The 21,858-nt window shown below is 38.4% G+C and overlaps 1 protein-coding gene across 2 annotated transcripts in view; it reads right to left on the bottom strand.

The window, feature by feature from the left end:
* Positions 1–15,100: 15,100 nt before the first annotated feature.
* igdcc3 (immunoglobulin superfamily, DCC subclass, member 3) overlaps positions 15,101–21,858 on the bottom strand; it is a 60,080-nt gene continuing 53,322 nt past the window's right edge. The window contains exons 9-14 of one of the 2 annotated variants that reach the window (XM_007554017.2): positions 20,597–20,761; positions 19,955–20,143; positions 18,836–18,940; positions 18,559–18,694; positions 18,203–18,413; positions 15,101–17,023 (exon numbers count right to left, since the gene is read on the bottom strand). In XM_007554017.2, the coding sequence (XP_007554079.2) occupies positions 16,898–17,023; positions 18,203–18,413; positions 18,559–18,694; positions 18,836–18,940; positions 19,955–20,143; positions 20,597–20,761 (932 nt within the window). In that variant the 3' untranslated portion in view covers positions 15,101–16,897. Of the gene's footprint in view, positions 17,024–17,833; positions 18,414–18,558; positions 18,695–18,835; positions 18,941–19,954; positions 20,144–20,596; positions 20,762–21,858 lie in introns of those variants that run through there. The other variant, XM_007554016.2, reaches the window with a different exon arrangement.

The following is a 21,858-nucleotide window of genomic DNA, read 5'->3' as shown; positions in this document are numbered from 1 at the left end:
AGAGTGATCAGTTGCTCTCTTCCTATAATCTGTTTGTCGGCTAAGCGCCAGGCTGTGAGTTGCAGTCATATAGTGTCCGCTTGTACCGAACTGTTATTGATCAAATTTTAAATGTAATCATAAAAAAAAAAATAAATAATGTTCATGGTTATGCTTAGTCCCAGAAATGTCTGAAAAGCTGTTTTTTCATGCAGGAAGGAAAGCCCTTCTGGTTAAAATGTTTGAAACGTTACATCTTTTCAAACCTTTTCCATGGTGATTTTACCCATAATCTGGACTGAAATACCTCTGATTTTATTTTTAATTCACTTCAGTCATATGTCTCGACTTATTTCCAACAACAGCATTTTTTTATTTTACACACAATGAGTTGAAGTACACATGAGCTTGGATATTAGGCTTGCAGAGAGCTGTAAGTAAAGCTGAGAGCAGAATGCAAATGCAAAATAAATATGCAAAATAAATATGTAATGATTAGGGTAATAGCCAGCAGATGTCTTACTGATCCAACGCTGGCTTTCCCTCAATGTGAACACAAACAACAGTAAATAAATGTTGTTTAAGGTCACATTAGTCATTTTTGCACCTGCTCAGCTACAGAGGGTTATCACCAACTGGCCTCATCCAGGCGCAACTTTGGTTTTGTGGTTGAAGTTTACCATGTACCATCCGTTGGTTCATAAGAAGCGAAAGAATTTTATAGCGAATGAAGAAACGCAACCAACTATGAAAGTACAGATTTGTATATTTTTTCAGCTGTTGCAGCTTTAAGGATACCAAGGAACAGCTAACAAGCTTTGAACCATCTCCACCTTCTAAACCATCTCTATACACAAACTTTCCATTCAGCTGCCCAGATGACAGCTGGGCAAACACTGACCCCATGTGTGCCCCTTCCCTACAGCTTCTAATCTGCCCCTACCCCCACCAGCTTCCTATTTGGGCCCCTTTGCTCCATCAGTAGGCCCCTTTTTTCAGAATTTCAACAAACCACCTGATTAGTCGAACCATGGGCCTAGATGCCCACCCAGGTTCATGACACGTGGGACTCAGGGCTTTGAAATTATGAGGAGATCAACACACCACCAAAGTTCACCCAAAACAAACATCAGCATCAGATTTGTTTTGTATTCATAGTTTCATGAGCATTTGGGGGGCTAAGAAGAAGTTACCCATTAAACTAAAACATTGAGAAAAAAAAGTCTGCATTTAGTCAAAACTGGCATGAAAACATGCTTAATTTCAACATGCATGAGAAAACCCCAAATATCTGCTTCCACAAGCATCTCAGCGAGTTGACCGTCCACATGGTTGCAGCCAAAGCACTATTACATCCCTCATTGCTTCTGTAAGCTGAATCTTAAAACTCCAAAACACGTATTCTCCTTTTTTCAAATGTTTGAAAATGCATCTTATTACAGCTCAAATCTACCAGTTTCTAATTATAATCATATTTATCGAAGACCAAGCCACTAGTTTATCTGAGCTGGCAAAATGGACTCGAATAGGCAATATTCCAAAGTTGAATATTCCAGATCACAGTTAAATTTAACTATACAAACACCATAATTTATACACTTAAATTATAAAGTTATAATTTAAGTGTATAAAAAGTTTAATGACTATTGCAGAATTTGACTTCTGACTCTAGTAATATTTTGTCAAGTTATGTAATATGTTGCTGGACCCAAATGCAGCAGGCAGAGTTAGAGAGTAGATTTTATAGTTTTAATGAACAAATTAAGAACAACAACTTACAACCAAAAACCATGGAGAACACAGGGATCCAGAGCTGAGCAACACATGAATCCAAAATTGACAACAGGAAATGAATGGGGAGATAACGGTGTAATGGGAGGAACCAGCAAGGAGTGACTGAGAATGAGGTGCTTAAGTACTGGGAGGTGGAATACTGAACAGAAGAGCTGGGCTGATGAGCTAAAGTGTTGCAGGTGTGGAGAAAGAGCAGAAGACAGGCTAATGAGAGATAAAGAGATAGAGAGATAGAGAGAGAGAGAGAGAGAGAGAGAGAGAGAGAGGCAAAGTAACACAGGGGGCGAAGGAGAGCACTCTGAGGACTAGGAAATTAATCTAATAAAATAACTAAATAAAGGAACATGATAAAACAAGAGTAACTAAGAAAAGACTAGACACAAGAAATAAATATAACTAGAATAACTAAGAAGGAACTGAAGGAAAAGTAGAAACAATGAGAAGAGAAAAAGTAGAAAGAACTAAGGAACATAAATACTAACTAAACTCAAAACAAACTCAAGCAACCCAAGATCCTGACATATTTATGCTGAAGAAAATCCACCCATAGACAAAAAACACTACTTATCACAAAGTAGTACAATACAAAATATATCTCAAGAGATCATATCATTATGTCCTAAAGCTAAGCAGAGTTTCAATGAGGGTAAAAATTATACATTTAAAAGAAAAAGAACATGTATCTAGTTAACTAACAAAAGCAAATCTAACTGCAGCTATCCATCTACGATTATAACACCAGAGGAAAAACACTGTTATTTCAATAAAGATGGGTCCATACAGAAACATGCTATATAAATAATATAGAATATTCTTTAAGAGGAAATTCCTTATTGATTTTCTTTTTTAGCCCAGGGCCCAACAGGGAACCATGTGACTTCTCTGACTGGAAAAAACTGGCAGATATCTGAGAAATTTCACTTCTGTGCTCTAACTTGATGTCCACTGATAAAATAAAATGTCATTTACTCAATAAAAAATTTGTTTTTGTTTGCATTTCCCATCCCATCAGAATTGCACGCTGTGCCGTCTTCACAATTTTCACTAAGCAAAATCGATTAAGAAAAAGTGATTCTACGTCAGAAACCTTTTTTGTTCTTCCTTCCATGTTGCATATATGCATGCTCCCTGCAAAAATTACTTTTTATCTTGTTAATTTTCTACTTTTGTATTTTGTTGGTAGGTTATCTTTTGCATTTGGAAATGTGCTTATTTGTAAAATTATTTATTATTATGACAGTGCATCTTGATTGATAGTCAACAACTCAGTTGTCAATAAAAATCCAATGCCAGGTTGCTGATAACATTCATAGAATAAATGTTTTGATGTTACGTCAAAGTCCAGTTGAAATGTATCTTTTAGTGCACCCACTTCTTCCAAAAAGAAATATCTGGGTTTAGTTGAGTCCATCAAAACCACAACCTCTAGCAAAACTCAGTGAAGAAAAGACGACAATGGAGACATTCCCAGCTTGGCTAGAATCGAACCAGTTAACTGGCTAAACTGGGGCTTGACAAAGGACAAGTGGTTTATCTAAAACTGTTATTTAAAAGTAGAATATCTCTCAGAGATATGTTGGTGTTGAAAAATCTGAAGTAGGACAGGAGGAATTGGTAAACATGAATGTTTCTTTTCAGTGCAGTTCTGTCATCTTTTCAGCTCTAAACTTACAGTAAAAAAATGCTTTGAGACGTTGACTTCGCCGTATCGTAAAGACCTCTGGTGCTCTCTGATACTAATTGCATCATTTACAGGTGTTGGTTGAAAGGTTTTTGGTTTTTTAATGACATTTCCTCTTATAAAAATAAAATTATAATAGCTAGTCTACTTGAGCTGCATAAATCTGTCACTTGACTACAGACGACAGAAAATAATTCTGAATCAAATAAAGAATGCAAAGCAGTCGCTTCCCACCATTGGACTCGTGCACTCTTGGCAATTTAAGAGATTCATTTTAAGGAAACTTTATGCTCGCTTCAATCTTGACAATTTCCATCCATGTAACAAAGATATCAAAGTTGAAATTGCATCTATGGCTGAGTGATTTCTTCAAATAAATTGATTGAGTTCAACAACAAAAAATAATATGGGTAGATATTCTTTAATTTACATGCCAATAAAGCCTTTACCCCACCTTTGTCAGCTCAGGCTCATCCGGAGGCCAGAGTTATTTACCATCAGTTCTACCAGGAAAATATTTTGCTGCAGTGGACCCACCAACACATCTCTGCCATGCCTCCATCCTCTCCAGTTTATGCTTCTGCTGCTGGCATAGCAACTGCTGGAGCCATTCCTGTCCCGGGTGTGAGTCCACACCCTGGGGTCTAATTAATACAACACACTGTGCATCCATATGGCTTCCTCAGGCAGAGAGGGGGAAGGAATAGCGGGGCACGGACATACAAGATACACTGGAAACATTCAGAGTTTGCCACATTTTTCCCACCGCAGTGTATAAGAAAATACTGCCTGTCAATTTGCTCTACTTCCAGCAGCTTAACTCTGTTTATGGAAATAAAACAGCAATCCAACAAAGCAAGATTAGGCGCTGCAGATTCTATACATACAAATGTTTGAGACAAATAGTCAGTAAAACTCATCCTTTTTTCATTTATTTTCCCATAAAAAAAACAAGGCCACGCATTTAAGTGATGGAACAAAGCCGTGAAAACAGATCGCAGTCCTTGAAAAGCTTTTTGTTGTTGTTGTTGTTGTTGTGAGTATGGATTAGAGACAGGTGTGAGCTGCTGAAGAGAGACTGGCCAGGGCAATAGGCAGAAAGACGAAGGAACAGCAGAGAAAAAAAAAAGCACTGAAGAGCAGCAAGTGGGAAGGAGTGAGAGTGAGTAAATGAGTGCTTTGTCACACGGTGTCAGCTAAACACACATATTGCCATGACTGTAAAAGCAAAACATCAGGAGCTTTGACTTTTTCCTGGAAACAAGCACAATAAAACTCTATTTCTATTTACTTTAAAACCAACACTGAAAGCCATTTAACTTCCCCAACTTCTCCACAAAACAAATGTAATTCCCACTAAATCTTGCTCTTTTTTTTTTGAGCCCACTCCCACATGATTGAGTGATCATTGTTTAACATCTTTGTCAATGAATGTACAAGTGGTGTAACAATCATAGACTCCATTTGATATAAATATTGCTATTGGCAGAGTTGAGAGACAAAAACAACTCCTGAGGTTGACCCTGCAGAATGATTGGCTTCCTGCATTGAAGACGGTGAGGAATTACAATCAGAGTAAGCAAGGTTTTGTAAAAAAAAGACAAACTGGTGATGGTGGGGAGGATGTTAGCACTGTTAGGATAAATGAAGGGGTGAAGTTGTACATATATTAGCCACAACAACTGGAAGATTGAGCTGACCGAGCAGCTGAGAGGAGACCAAGATGTGAATGCTGTCATCCGTTGAAATTTTGGTGACAGTTGGTTGATGCTAACCAAAGAAATAATAATTTTCTGTAGTGGCTTTAAAGATTTAATATGATTTTACTGGACCATTCAAATTAAGTGAAGCAGTTTTTTCAGGTTTTTCCTAATTCTGAATCAAATAAAGAAAGCAAAGCAGTCGCTTCCCACCATTGGACTCGTGCACTCTTGGCAATTTAAGAGATTCATTTTAAGGAAACTTTATGCTCGCTTCAATCTTGACAATTTCCATCCATGTAGCAAAGATATCAGAATCGGTGTACGTTTTATTCTACGTTGGCCAGTGTTGGTGTAAACAAACATGAAATTTGACTCCCCTTACACACTCCCTAAGAGCACAGACATTAAATATGAACCAAGTGACCTCCACAACCTGAAAGCAATGTTAGGACCTGTGGATAAAAATTCAGCGGCACTCTGTCTGCCCAGAAGCGATGTTACTGCTGCTAAATCATGTGGTGAACAATTTCCCAGTTTCAAGATTTCCACGCAGTGTTCAGGGCCATACGCTTTGAAATTACCAAGTGCTTCGGGGCACTTTTGTGTCTGTTGAAAACGTTTCTGGACACAATTCTCAAATGTTCAATTTGGCAGGCTTTCTTCAGAGAATATTCCACATGGTGTTCATAGATGTCAAAGATGATTACTAGGGAAATTCACATAATTTTCTTAATGATATGAACTTCTGAGTGGAAATTTAAAGCCCTGCCATGAAAATACTAACTCAGGATATACATGTGCAACCTCAGTGTTTATGAGTTAAACCTTAAGTCGACACACACAATCTCTCCACCACTATGTGTTTTCAAATCTTTACACTTTTGTCCATGCATTCCCACCTCCTGAATTAATCGCTCTTTTACTTCTTGAAGCTGAAGCTTGAATCCTCACACCTCCATCCTCTGCTCCCTTTGTTCCTCCCTCATCCTTTCTTTGTCCTGCTCTGCACATCAGTGTGCACACAGGGGATGCAACATCTCTCCCCCTCCCCCTCCTCCTTCCCCACGCTTTACCCTTAACCCTCCTTTTTCCTTCTTGATGGAGCTCAGGCACATGGTATGCCTTAACTGGTGAGTACTCGATCCAATCATGTGTGTGTTCGAGTGATAAACGAAGAGAAAGGAGACGATAAGCATCCATCTCTGCATGTGGGCTCCACACTTATTGCCAAAAGAAAAGGCCACCCGATTTATCTTTAAATACATATAAACGTGTTATGAGGTCAACCGTCCTGCCTGCGTGGTCATCTGCAGCGCAAAGATTCCCCCGGCACACATTGCAATCACATCAGCCCTCCTTTTCTCAGAAACAGTCACTCCATTAATGCTTCCAGTGCCACGTCTCCCGTGGCCTCAGCATGTTAATGCTCACATTCTCCATCAGTCACCCTCTACCACAGGACAGTCCGTCTTAAACCAGAGCCACAGGCAACAGCATGGGGTAGGGAGAAGTGGCAGAAATGATACTATCATTTTCAACCACAAAAACCCCTCGCTTGAAACACACCCACAACAACGGTCTCACAGTTTCTCCACAATTTACACAATGCAGATTATTTGCATTTTTCCCTTGGAAAAAATGTGGCAAAAAAAACAACAACAAAAAAACAAAAACAAAACTCAGTTGCAGAGATTTTTAATCATATATTTGTTTTCCTTATTTGTATTGTTCATCTGTTTTTGTTCAAGGACTTTTCAACGCAGTGCTGAGAACAAAGAATAATAAAAAAAAAAATAAACAGCCCTGAGATCATTAGGCCAACACATTACCTAGTGTAATGCATTTCATGATTACATAATGCAGAAATGGCACATCACATGCATAATAGATACGTTTTAAAATAGTGCAGTTGCTGAAGACGATGTTCTTTTTGTAAATGAGGTTTATCTCATTTGCAATCTTCTTTAAAGATTCTGTCTTTTAGCCATCCACTCTTCTCTGTTGTTACTCTCAGGAAAAGTGTGCTCAGCCCTGGGCCTTGTATTTCTTCACTCTCGGCCAGTTTTTGGTGGGTTTACATTCACAGGCAGAATCTAGTTCTACTTCAGTTTTTTTTTTTTGTTTTCCCCCAGATGGTTTCACATTTGGGCCAAGCACCTTCTGATACATGGTGAGATTTCCTAGTGGACTCCATTACAGTGAGCTGGCCAGGTCCTGCTGCAGCAAAGTGTTGCCAAACCATTGCACTTCACAGCTGGTATGATGTTATTTTTCTGAAATTCAGTGACTCGCTTATGCCATGCATGTCCTCTGTTCTGCTTTACAAATAATAAAACGTTAAACTCATCTGTGCAGAGAACATTATTTCAAACTTTAGCCCTTCCTTCATGACAGGTAAAACTCTTGTGCTGTCTCTTTCCAGCTTTCATATCAATAGTATTACCTGCTGTAGGTCCCATGGTGTACTTTTAGGATTTTTGAAGAGTTCTTTAAACGTCTTGCATCCTGCTTTCAGGCTGAACATCATTTGAATGTTGGCAATTGTTATGAAACGTAGTCGCCTCTTAGACTTCCCAAGAGTGGATTGGCTGATTTCAGATTGTTTTGGGATTTCTTTCCATCCCTTCTCAACTGGAAGGGGATATAGCTATTCAATTATAATTACATTGTGTTATTGGTATGGATTCCAATATCCATTCATCCCATGTATGTCAGTAGCTGTGTCTTCCTGCTGGGTTGCAGGGCGACTAGTGCCTATATCTCCAGCAGTCACACCAACCAAATAGATATTTATTCTGCATTAAGTGATCATTTCTAAATCCATTCTTCCTCAGTTTGAATAGAACAAATCACCATCAGCTCATGGTATCATGAGGCCTTGAGTGCTGCAAGCAGGCTCAATGTAATATCTATTACCACAGAAATATCCTTGAAGTCTGACTCATCAAAGAAAGTTTGATAAGCTACTTTCTCCTTTTGTCTGGATTGTAATCTTTTCTGTCTCACAAAGGCACCAGACTCTGAGATGTCCCTTCCACTGAAAAGGGGATGTTTTTTCCACTCTTTTGCTCAAAAGTTCAAAAAGTTTACAGAGTTTACATCATTAATCTTGCACTTAATGAGATACTTATGTTAAAAGGCGTTTGTGTTGTGACTGAATGGGTCAGTTTCCCTGCAATAATTCAGAACGTTTGCATAAAGCTCACAGGAAAGCTTGCAGACAGCACTTTACTTCAGATAAATATCTTCTACTGCCAAACATAAAACCTTTTTGAAATAAGGCTGATCCAATATAGTATTGATTTTGAAGTTCTTTTTCTTTTTTTTTACAATATTTGTGGGTTAGATGTACACAGACCACACAAACGTTACTACATTCACCTTGGAATTTGTATTAAAAACATGAAACAGGAGCAGACAGGATGGTTTTTATTATAAGCGACGTGACTGGAGGGATGTCACCTGGGAAGTGTGTTAAGGCAGAGAGAAAATCTGGAAGGAGTAAAAAAAAAAAAAAAAAAAAGAGGAAGGAGAACCAGAAAGAAAACTGTGAACATCAGAGGTAGGCGAATCCGACTGGCTTTGGTCGCTCTGACCTCTGAACCCTCTCTCTCTCTCGGCTGCTCCCTTGGAGACGCTTAAAAGTGATTGGTGTGAGGAACCAGAAGACATCTGCCCACCACCTTATTGTCCTGCGGACTCTCCTGGGACACTGTGGTCTCGCTCTAAATGCTGTGGGGTCAGAGGGAACTGGGGCCCAGCCGGGCTTGACCAGTTGGGGATGAGGTTTCACAGCTTTGGTCTCAAATTTTGTGCGTCTTGGTGTTTGTTGGTGTTCATATGAGGAAGCGAGGGGAACAGTTTCCGGGTTGCCACTGTGCTGATACCTATGATGAAGAAGTTTCACTGCTGCTCCACAATAGTAAAATACATTCCTTTCTCCCTATCTCCACATCGAGTTTAAAAACTGTTAAAAAAAAAAGTAAATAAAATAAAAAAAATCCACAATGAGGAAGATGGTTTCTGGGTTTTAAAAATCTCAGAGGAAATTGATCATGTTTAGCTATTAGACATTCATTAGGATGCCTTCCACTGCATTGTTTTTGTTTTATTTGTACTCAGTTTTGTATCCCTGCAAGTATGACTGAAATGAAAACATTCAGTCCGAAAATTGATTATGAATTAATGTTTTGTGGCGGCCCTACTGCATTCCACACTGGTAAAATATCCAATATTGATGGTCAGAAGCACAAACAAAAGGTAAACTTCCTTTGGTGCATTACGCAGGAGAGGCAGATGCAGAAGCAGCTGACTTATATTGGATTCCAGATTTGTCTCAAAGTGCAGTCATGCATTGAGATTTAGCGTGATTGTAAGTCTGGCACCAAACCTCATCGACCAGGAGCTCTGGGGCTTGTGCTCGATAGTCTTTGTCTAGCCAGGAGGCCACGAGTTAATGTGCCGAACAGGAGAACAGAAAGGTGGAAAGAAGAGAGAGAAAGAGAGACCATCAAAGTGCATTGCATTGATCAGCTGCATCTCTGTGGACCGCTAGAAGAAAGCAGAAGAAAGCAATCAAACAAGTTTTTCATGCAAATTACCTCATTTTCCACAAGGCACACAGGTATGCAGACAATAGAAGACCAACACAAGGTTTATTATTACTAGAGCTAGTTTATTATCACTGATATTGTCTTTTTTCCCTTAAATCAGTGTTGCACAATGAACCCTAAAACAATACAAACCACTAAAAATGTTTTTTTGTTTGTTTGTTTTTACATTTATACATACACACATACAGTACATACAGTATATGTGGATATGTATAGAGATTTATAATTTAGACGTGTGACACCCTGGTTTAAGGAGAGTGTAAAAAAAAATTAATGGAAACATACAGTAGAGATCCCTGACAATGTTCAGAGAACACTGGTTAAAACATCTTGTGTTGACCTGAATCGAACTGTGGGTAAAAAGCAGATACTGGCAGTGACCTCAGCAGACAGACACGCGACAAGACAGACCAACAGCAACAACAACAACAAAAAAAAATCTGCCACACAGACATTTTTATGAATGATGATGAGTTAAATATAAAGACTTGTGTCATTCTCATTCCTTCAGTGAAGTTGATCAGAGAGACAACGTGAAAATGTTTGAAATGCAGTGTATATTTTCTGTGTTCAGTTTGGCACCACGTTTGAACCCTGCAGGACATAGTAAAAAAACAAAACTGCATAGATGAAATGAATGTTTGTACTTGCAGCCATTAATCCCTGTGCAAAGTTTAAGATTACCAAATAACCTAATCTTATAGGTAATAATCCATTTTCTCTAATGACTTCTTACTACTGGAGGTAGAGACAACTACATAAGAAGTTTCAATCTTACAAATCTAAAGTTTAGTTTGCAACTTAAACGATCATGTTAACCTAATAATTTGTTGAATTTTGTATTTATAACTCTTAGTGAGTACCCTAAGTGCAACGGGTTACAGCAGATCAAATTTCCCTACTCCTACGAGTTATGCTGACAACCTATTGACATAATCTTTTCCCTTTAAGGCATTTTTGAATTCTCTCTTTCCACGTTCGGTTAGCGAGAGTAGCATTGTTCTTTTATTATTTAACAGAAGCCTCGGTATTCAATGTTTTTCACCAGGAGGCTGTTATTGACTTAAACCTTTGATTTTAAATTTAAAGGACAGGTGTTGTGTAGATGGTCACACTTGTAGAGCAAATTCTACCCAGGAGCTCTTTCCCCGTTTCTGAGGCGTAGAGAGTGGCTTTAGCTCACGTTGGTAACATCGATACAACCCAGACATCCTCCTCAAGCAAAGATGGTGTGAGGGGAGAATGAACACAATGTGTTACTTTGTTTTTTAAAAAAAGAAAAAGAAAAAGGTAACAAGACTGACAGGACCTCACCCCGAGACAATCATGTGAACAGGATGCCAGATGGGAACAGGATGAGGATAAGGTGATCATCAGGCGCCAACGAGGGGCAAGACAGACTTTGTCAACTGAAAAGGTCACTCAGCCTTTTTTCATCAATACACACCATTAAGACAGATTGACTGACGATGTGAGACAGGACCATCAATTAGTACCATACTGAGATCACAACATTACTTTTGCCATTATTTGGCTGAATATCACAGTGTTACCATCACAAATCCAAAAAGAATTAACAATTTTTTTTTAAAATTGAGCTAAAATAACACATTTGCCTTCTTGTTGTTGTTTTTTTTTTATTCTATATTTTCCATGCAGATCTACTGTAGAGTTTACTTTGCCCACTACCTTTAAATACACTGGATCTATCTGCCTTCGTGAAGGAAGCATAAAAAAATATAATACTGATCTCAAACATTGAAGAACAATTACTGTAAATTACCATCTGACGACAAATTACTTTAGAAAGTCTTGAAGCCCAAGATGAGCCTTAAGCAATGTGTGGTCTTTTGGGTAAAGAAGAAAGTCTCCAAGCAGGTAAATTCATTGGATTTGTTAGCAGTTCACAATCATATCAAGGTCATTTGGCAGCAGTTTGATTAAAGTCAAGGATCTTTCAAGGAAAAGGGGTGATTGAACTGTGTGTGAGCTTTTAGAATTTTTTTTTTTTCTGATTTCACACACATCTGTGCCACTGAGAACGGGATTACTTACAGACGTACATCACCAATTTAGCTAAACTAAGCCTTTCGTCTTTCCTTCTGACTTGATCTGTTTTCGTGTTTAGATGATGCATATTAGGAGAGAGATAGACGCTCAAGGAAAATGAGTTAGAGTCGTATTTCATCACCTTCCTCCAAGCGAAACAAACCCTGTGAATACCCAGCCCACAGCGGTCTATTTATAATGATTTAACGATTATACATCTACTTTTCTAGTAGTTGGTGTGTAAAAAAATAATTAAGCTTTTGATGATTTTCTAAAGCAACTTAATTTTTTTCTCCTTTGCATTCTGAACCTGAATATATTTTGTCCAAGACCCAAAAGAATCTAAGTCGTCATTGTGAATGTCACTGTTTATCACATTATTTTCCAAAGGCTGCTGTATAACCTGATGTGAAAGCATATCCCTCCTTAGGCATGCTGCAGAGGCAGATGAATAAAAATATATATGAACTGACTCATTACTCTCCCAAACTGTTTCTTTTTACTTGAATATCAAACAAAAATAATCATACTTCACAGGAAATCATTTTGACCTGAACATATTGCAGAATTGTGGAAGAAATCAAGTTTGAGTCATAAGAGCAAAGATCAATGATTCCTGAGCATACAATCTCTCACTAAAATTCAAGGTTTGTTAAACAAAGAGGAGAAAAAAAATGCGAACAGACTGTAAAACAGCTTAAACGAGATTAATCTCCACTTTTTACTCAAGGTGTCAGTAAGAGTCACAGGGTCCTCTGTGCTGATGGAGTAACAGCAGCAGTCAGTCTGTGATGACAGCGCTGAGCAACCCATTAAATCAGACGACTTTCTAATGTTATTCGGCAACATGACAGCCTGACCTATCAAAGTCTAATCGCGCAAACATGATCGCCGTTGAACCAAAGACCTGGTGGATCAGGTTAAATAGCATGGCACTCAGACCTGTCACATCCACAAGGGTGGGCAATTTCCTGCAGGAAGAGATTAACCTTCATTTACAACGAGGGGCGGGGAAACGAAGTACAGAAGAGAATCACACTACTCATATCCCTAGTGAAACTACTCCCAACAGAGGTTAAATAAAACACTGATTCTCGCTGCAAGTAGCCCTGGAGGGAAAATATCACATTGGTGGCTAATAAATATACACAGAGGAGACATTCAGCTTCAACATTTGATCGACTATTTTGACAGTTTACTGCATTTTTCTCCCCCTAGCACGTCCAATGTGATATTAACAATTAGGTACAAGAAGTATATGCAAGAACATCTGCAGAGAATTAAGTGTACATAATTTAAAAGGCATACAGCTAGAGACGATCTATAATGATTACTGAGATGGTAACCACATATACAGTACAGAAGTGCTGGTTTGCATAACACGTGAAAATGACTGCAGAAGGTTGGGGGGACTCGTACAACTCTACTTTCCACATTTTTGGAAAATTGTGTTAAGAGAGGAACTTTGTTAGGCTGTTTCGCATTCCGAGTTACGAGGAAAGTTTTTTATTTTTTTTATTTTATTTTCCCACTCTTATAAATAATCTGAATTTAGTCAAGTTAAGGTCATAAGTCAGTTTTAGCCAGAGAGGAAAATCAATAAACCAATCGTGTGGAATTGTGTGAGTTGTAAGTGTCACCCATTTTTTTTTCTCTCAGCTTTCTTGGCACAAACACACCACAAGTGAGAGAAAATAAAGTAAAAAAAAAATGAAGCACATTCACATCTAGAACTAGAAATGAAGTATGAAGTGTTGACATAGTTAGTGTTTGACATAAAGGTCCTGAAAGGTTCTCCCTCCATTTTGTGCGGCCGTGTATCGTTTTTGTGTTTGTCTATGTACTAAAATTCACTGCTTTACTGTTCATAGTCGATAGTTTCTTTTATTAGGACCTGAGAAAAAGGCCAATAACAGGGTTGAGGTAGGTAACCAAAATGCATCTGTGATGACAGAGAGCACTGAGCTGCATAGAGAGGCCCTGTGAGTGTTTAGCTACACAACAATCTCTATATGAATGTTTCATTCAGCCCCGCTCTCTGTCTGAAGCCATCAGAGTCTAGAAAGGCAGGTGATCCTGAAGAGTCTGGAGGGAGACGGCTGAGCAGCTGTGGTGGTTTTGGGCAGAGTTACAGTAGATGAGAAAGACATGGAATATTTTTCATCTACTGGGCACCAGATGTGTAAAAGGCTACCGATTTTTTTTAAAAGAAATTGCCAGGTGATGTAATGCAAAAGACAACAAAACAAAACAAGACAAAAAAGTAATGCAGCAACAAATATTCATAAAAGTGTTAGAGATACACTGCTGTCAATCTGTATTGTGAAAAATACGATTACTTTTTTCTTTTTTGGAAACTCATATTTGGTCTTTTTTTAATATCCAAATCACGTGTGTGATGTTGACAACAGCAGCTAAAAATCCACATTTAGGTTCTAGCTTTGATGAGGGATCAATACCACTCTTTATATGCTATTTATCTACACACACGCAAAAAAAAAAAAAAAAAAAGATTAGTGATTGTGGTGGATAGATTATGTTGATATATGACAAAAAAAAAAAAAAAAAAAAGATTAGTGATTGTGGTGGATAGATTATGTTGATATATGACAACCTCCTCCATCATTTTCTGTCTTTAAGTTAAAATAAGCCAAGTTATATCAAGGTCAGCTAAAACTAGGTACAGCTCCCTTAAACCTTTTCAATTTTATCACTTTACAACCGCAGATTTCTGTAGTTATTGGGATTTTGTGAGCTAAAACAAAACAAAGTTTTGTAGAAATAAAGCTATGCAATGTGCTTTGGGGATGCCTTTGTTAGCAGGAACTAGTCGGAGTTGACAGGAATAAGGCTGACGAGCTTTAACATCCAGTCAGAGTTGCAATAGAGATGTCTAAATCAGGAAGTGTTAATGTTTTAGAACAGTCCGGTCAAAGTCTAATTATAACTCAAAATTTGTAGGAAGATTTTGAAAACTGATGATCAAATCTGGTCTCAATCCACTGAACCCAGGGAACTGAATATTTATGCCCACCATACTTTTCAGATCTTTCAAAGCAATGTATTATTTTTCCACCACGCCACAAATATACACTATTTTGTCTAGTTGGTTCACATAAAATCCCAATAACTTTGATTAAGGTTTGTAGACGGACCGACAAAGTTAAAATGTTTGAATATTTTGAATAAGGCAGTGTAAATAAGCCAAGTCTTGTGTTCTGGGATGCTGTTGCTTCTTTTACTAACCAACAGCATAGAGATCTAGAGTAATTAGCTACACATTTGTTGTTAAAAGTTTTTGCCCGGTTCTGCTGACTCAACTTCTCTGATTGCCAGCTGGACAAAAACGGATGGAGAGATAGATAAAAGAGTAGCATTGATCTTCTCATATCCAGCAAAAACTTACTAAAATGTAGTCATTAAAGTGTTAACACCAGTAATCATAGAAAAATAATTTCATTTTTTTCTTTATTTCTCCATTATCTGTCTGATAGGATTAAATCGATTAAAAACAAAACTATAGAGTATTAATAAAATAGAAGAATATAATAGAAACAGCCTTTATTGTCCCAGAAAGCGACAATAATCACTGCACCACCTGTAGTTGCGTTGATAATATACTGTTTCTGGTTTAGCTTGACAATAAATATCAGATCTTTTTCATCTTCAATACTCGTGAGGATATAAACAGCAACGCAGTGTATCTCTAATGAACTTTTCCTTACACTCAACCTATCGCTATTGACAAATGTGACCTTTAAATAAAAAGGAAGATGGCTCCCAACTTAGCTCACACATATTTTTCAACTCATTGTATACAATGTTGTCTGTCTGTCATCTTGCATGAGGTACCGACACTCTACAAACATCACATTCAGCAACACGGCGGGGAGGGGAGCCAGGACTTCACAACAAGGGGAGAAAAAGAAGGGTCTTCATTATGCAATAAAAAAAAAAAAAAAAACTACAACAACAACAGTGACAACATTAACTTTGTTATCTTGAGGTAGAACAGTAATTTCAGCATTTGGAAGTGCTTTATGTTGGATGCTCTTTTGTCCGTTTTTACATCATTAAGAAGGAGAGACGATTGTTGACTTCTGAGGTAGAGCAGCACCTGATGTCGCAGTTACGCAACCAACTGGTTCCTCCAAATTTGTCGAGTGATCGTGAGCACAGGGGAAGGTAAAGTCATTACAGCTTCCCGCAACACATTCATTCCGGCTGAGGTAGGCTTAAATCCACTTGTAAGGTTCACACAGCCAAGTCTAGAACCTGCATGAAGGCCAAAAACTCATAAAAAAAAAAAATGTTGATATTACTGAAATAAAGTCCTGAGACAGAAGATATCGAATCCCTGGAAGAAGGTTGAGGTTTTCTGAGTACGGAGGTGGACTCATTGGTGGTTAAGAGCAGGCAGCGAGTCTTTGACATCCACAGATGCACAGAGATAAGACCAAGAACTTATAACCGCTTCGACGAAGGGATGAGAAGGTCAGAATGTGGGTATGCATGTGCATCTCAAAGTCTGGTCTCAGAAAAAATGTGAAGTAGTCACAAAATCCAGAAAACCTGACTTCTGCACAGCAGAACAAAGCATTTTATATATTTGGGGCTCATCCAGCTAATTGTTTTTATATAGCACCATCCAGCAGACCTTACAACATTCTCTCTTTTTGGGAATGTTTCATGAAATATTACGACTCTGATTTTGCAGGTTATTTTGTAGGAAAATTTTAATGCAAAAATAATAGCGTAAATTACACCTGTGTGCACAAATTGATGCAATTTTGTGACTATTTCAAATTTCCCCAGCGACAGCTCATATAAACATAAAAATACATTTTCAACAAGGACATTCAGGGGTCTCTATTTTCTGTGCTGCCAAACACCATAAAATGAACAAAACATCCCATCAAACCGTCCCAGATCCTCCAGAACCTCTTAACTTACTCATAAAAAAATGTCTTTGCACAAAAGGAAAGAATACTTTGAAAAGAAACACTTGTCGACCTGAGTGAGAGAAAAGTCTAAGTGGACACTAAAAGTGTCGAATGTGAACGGGCCTTCATACATGATTAGCCTTGGTCCGGCTGAGCCGCAGCGACTGAAGAGTGCTCCCGAAACGGCGTCTCCCTCTCCTCTACAAACTCATCCAAAGGTATCGTCGACAGCTGGGTGTTGTTCAGAATGTAAGAGTTTGACTGAAAAAAAAAAAAACAAGCAAACAAGAGATGCAAGTCAAATACCAACATGGCTGTTTAAAAGACCACAATGTTCCCCTTTTAATTCTTTTTTTTTTTTCACTTTTTTCAGACAGTACCTACTGCTTAACTTTAGCATATTATTTAGCTATAAGATCACAAAGTGATTATGTCTATTTAAGTGCAACATTTATTTATAAAAAGCTCAACTTTAACTCTGTGGACTAAAAAAAAAAAGATTAAGTGTTAAATTAGACTGTTCCTGACAGGTAAAAATTTATTTTGGCTGCTTCACACGTTGCTTACAACACGACAAAAATACGGGTGCATTAGCAGCAACTCCACATTTTTAAAGTATCAACGACACCGTGAACCAGTTCCATCACATATACAAAAACACCAGACTGCTGTCAGGAGGAATCATGACAGAAAACAGTTTCTACAATGGTTGGTAAATAATAAATTAGATGCTAACAGAGATAACAAAATATTTAAGAAAAGAATTTGGATAAGTGACAAAAAAGAAAGTGAGAAATTTGTATTAAAACATTTACTTGGGTTTATTGATCTGTGTGTGAAGTCATTTAAGTTACAGTTTATTTTCTTATCTGTCAAGTTTTTTCACAAAATGTGTATATGTTTAAACCACATACTTAATGTTATTTTTTTTTTGTTGAAAATGCTTTGTTTTGGAACTTATTACTCTAAATATAAATTAATGACTGACTTTTTAAAAATGTTTCAGTATTTGGAATAATTCATAATTTCATTATTTCAGTTTTTTTTTTCTTCAATGGGAATTGCAGATACATGAAAATGAGCAAAAAACAAAGTAGAGTGCCTGAGTGCCACATCACTTGGAGCTCACCCTCATACTGTTGATGGCCGTGGCTGCATTTTTCACTATTGTAGTGGTAAATGTACCTCAGTTTATTAATAAAACTAAAACAAAACAAATGTAATACATTTCAAATTTTGTGGGATTCTGGATCTGCACACTAAAACTTTGGGTTGTGTGTTTTCAGTGAAGAGCCGAGACTTCATTCAGTAGGGCTGATTCTTATTCTTACAGAAAAAACGAGAAAAAAAAAAACTAAAACATTGCAAAATCAATTTAAATATTTGTTTAAAGAACCACCACTTTACGTCTGAACCACAGCTCTGTTTGTCAGCACACACCATGCAGGCATCCTGCGTGTTGGGCTGAGTGAAGAGTCTCTCCAGCTCGTTGCTGTCGACCACTTTCTTCCCTGCAGCGCTGCCATTGACCTCCATCTCTCTCCTGGCAGCCCTGTTGAGCCCAGAGGCCCCCTGAGAAGAGGAAGAGGATTCCAGGACTGCGCTGTGCCCTGCCTGGGGGGTGGCCTGAACTGTCTTACACATCATTAGCCTGGAGATTGCACCAACAGACACACACACACGCACACGCACACGTATATATAACACACTTTACTGCTGTATGAACATTAACCCTAGAAAATGCAGGCAGGTTGCTTCCATTGTTTTCACTCATTGCCGGGGATGTTTGCGCTGACCTGCCGCGGTAGCTGAACACGAGGAAGAGCACGCAGAAGACGATGCAAGTCACACCGATGTGGATTCCAATTATGATGCCGGTGGTGGAGGTTTTGCTGTGTTCGTCTTTCACACAGTCACACGAGCCGTCCAGCACTGAAGAAACGCAGAACGTGTTGGTGAGGGAACGGTGAGGTTCACGTAGGAATGATGGGTTAACTTGATGTATTCAGAGAGAAGATGAAGAGGGTCATGTGTGACAGTATGGCGGTTATTCAAACAAAAATAATAAATCACCAGATTTTTCCAGTGCCTCGCGAAGTGAGACGAATCTGGTGGTGGCATTCCCGTCTCCGTGCTGGTTGTATGCAAGCAGCTTTATCTCATAAACCATAGAAGAATCTGAAGAGAGTAAAACAGAAAAAAGGCAAAAAAAAAAAGTAATAATAATCTTTTCAACTTTTAGTCAGAATAAGATATTGTTGAGCTCTTTAACCATATGAATTCAGTTTTAATATTTAGTAATGTAATCCATATTGCTAAGTCTTTCATGGCAGGATAATCATTTTAGATGACAACCTTAATGAGATATGCTAGCATTGGGAACATCATTCTTTATTTAACCTTAAGTATAAGAACTGTGATTGATGATGTTTAATGACTTTATAAAGAATGCATAATGCCACTCTGTGTGTAAAGCCCTCTGCACATTTGTTCATAGACTAAAACAGAGCTTACATCACAGGACACCGAACATGAACCTAAAACTATTCTCAGAAGGAAAGAAAGAATATGTTTCCTAATCTGAAAACGATTAGAGAATTAACATTATTATGGTAAAGAAATGCTTTTTTTTGTTGTTTCTCTAAAATGATGTGCTTTATGTTCTCACTTTTATCCTTCTGAGGACATTAGATTACACTGCAGTACTGAGCAGGACATTAACTACCATCATCCTGAAGTGATGGTAGTTACTGCAGCATGAGCCATGAAGGAAATACAGCATTTAAAAATAATAATACAACAACATTTGCCTTGGATAGAATGAGAATCAGTGCATCAGAGCTCTCGTTTAGCCAAGATTTAGGAAGTAGAGAGTGTCTAAAATGTACATAAAGCAGCCAAAGTCCCACGAAAAGACATTACAACTTTCAAAAAGCCTGAAGAACCATTACATTTACTGGCTTCTTAAGTCTTGTGCATTAGAAGAGAAAATATAGAGAATTTCCATTTGCTCATCATCCAACTATTTTCTGTAGCAAACATTAAATTGTGCCATTGTTAATACATTTTGGCAAATCATCTCACAATTGTAGCAGCTTAAGAATATCTTAGTTTGAATGCCAACAAAACACACACACCCTCCCCGCCCCCCCTCATCATAACTTGCAATTGCTGTGCAGCAGTGGGCCTCACCGAGCTGAGTGATGTTGTACTGAGTGATGTTGCGAAGAAAGTGGATGGGACCAACGAACAGTGGTGTGTGTGCTCTCCTGTAGTAGAGTCTGAAGCCTTGATGTGGGCCCATCTTAGAGGGAGAGTCCCACGTTACTTGTACAACGCTGCTGTTCAACACTTTGGTGAAGAGGGAAGGAGGAGCGGGAACTGCAACGCAAAACAACATGTCAGTCAGAAGAACAGCAGCAGGTGGGAACTGGTTGAAAAAGGATCACCGTAAAACACAGACTAGTCAACAGCATAGGGAAAACTAACAAAAATACTTGAATTTCTAACAACAATGGGGTTGCTTGGTCTTTTAATATTTAGAAAAATAAACCAAATGCAAGTGATCAACAATATGTCAAAATTAGATTGCATTTGTATGTATCATATTTATTATCTTCTATGTTTAATAATCTTTGTAATCAGCTTTTTGATCTGACGTTAACAATTGTCAAATCCGAAGCTAAACCAAACCAGATTAGCAGGCATCATAAATCAGGTCTAAGATACTAAAAGAAGTAATCCCAGGGTAATTGGTCCGATCCTGCTCTCTTGCACGCTGCGGTAAGTGATTTTAATGGTGAGAGATGAGCTTCCTCTGCAAGTCAGACCCACCCTCGCCGTGAGTGCTCTCTGCAATGCTCTCCGAGGGTTTGCTGGCTCCGTGGGATGTGTAAGCCTTGACGTAGAACGTGTAACTGGTGGACGGCTCCAGGTCACGGATGACCTGCTGCAGTGTCACCTTACTGACCGCCTCCTCGTACTCCATTTCCAGCGGGTCTGGAAGGGAGAAGATGGCGGAGAAAGAAGATGCTGTTAGAAGGAGTTGATTTTGAAAGGTTCTAATTTAGGAGATGAACGGCTGGCGAAATGAAAATGTTTTCTATTAGAGAGAAAATAAAAAATAATATAAAAATGTGATATATAAATTGTATTTTTTTTTTGTCATTATTGTCCACTTCCTTGATTTTACAGAGGTTCTTCTATGAGTTAATAAGTACTCCAGCTTGGCCCCGTGAGCCTAAAGATTTGATGATGGAGTAAATTGGGTGGAGGGTGGAGTGATGAGTGGATAAATGGGGTAAACGGGAGAGTTGGACAGGTTACAGGATTTTTATTGCTTTTAATTCAGACAGACCCAGCCATAACTGCTATCTACACCCATTCCTCAGTCTGTCGGGCCATTCGATCTGCTGGTAATTACAGCAGATCCTACGGGTTGGTCCTCCCCGGGGCCCTTAATTACCCATCCTAGAGAAATACTGAGGTTACCATCCGATGTGAGTCTCACAGGTTTTGGACGAGTGAAAGTGTGCGTGTCAGTGTGTGAAAGAACCTTACACCTCTCAGTCTTGGCAATGACAAGTGTGTTTGATGATTCAATAACAAATGTGCATAATTTTAAGCCTGAAATCAAAATGTAATTCCACACAAACATCCATACTACGACACTCTTTTACAATTAATCACTCTCATCTTTAACCCACATAATGAAGTTTTTTTTCTAAAGAATATAAGATAAAGCGGAGTAAGATTAATGGTTGACTTTGACAAGCCTTTCAATCAATATGCACTGAATAGTATGACAAAATACTTGAATAATTATTGGGTTTTCCCGTTTTCATTCTGCTTTTGGAAATTTAAAGTAAGGTCTGAATCGCTGACAACCATCAGATGTCCGATGTTCACCATCACGCATCTCATGGGTCGGTACACCGCACGTTTCCGTCCTCCTACGCTTCATGTCGAGCTCTGATCTGAATTAAAATGCCAGTTCAGAAGATCAGACCAGCATAAGTCTCAGATATGAGCATGCAGCAGAAGTTACACCCGGCAGCATCCAGGACTCAAAGAATGACCTTCCAGCTTTGGCACTG

Source organism: Poecilia formosa, unplaced genomic scaffold (genome assembly GCF_000485575.1).
Source record: "Poecilia formosa unplaced genomic scaffold, Poecilia_formosa-5.1.2 Scaffold61, whole genome shotgun sequence".
NCBI classification, from domain to species: domain Eukaryota; kingdom Metazoa; phylum Chordata; class Actinopteri; order Cyprinodontiformes; family Poeciliidae; genus Poecilia; species Poecilia formosa.
Note: the sequence above shows the minus strand (reverse complement) of the source record. Positions and strands in the feature narration are given on the sequence as shown.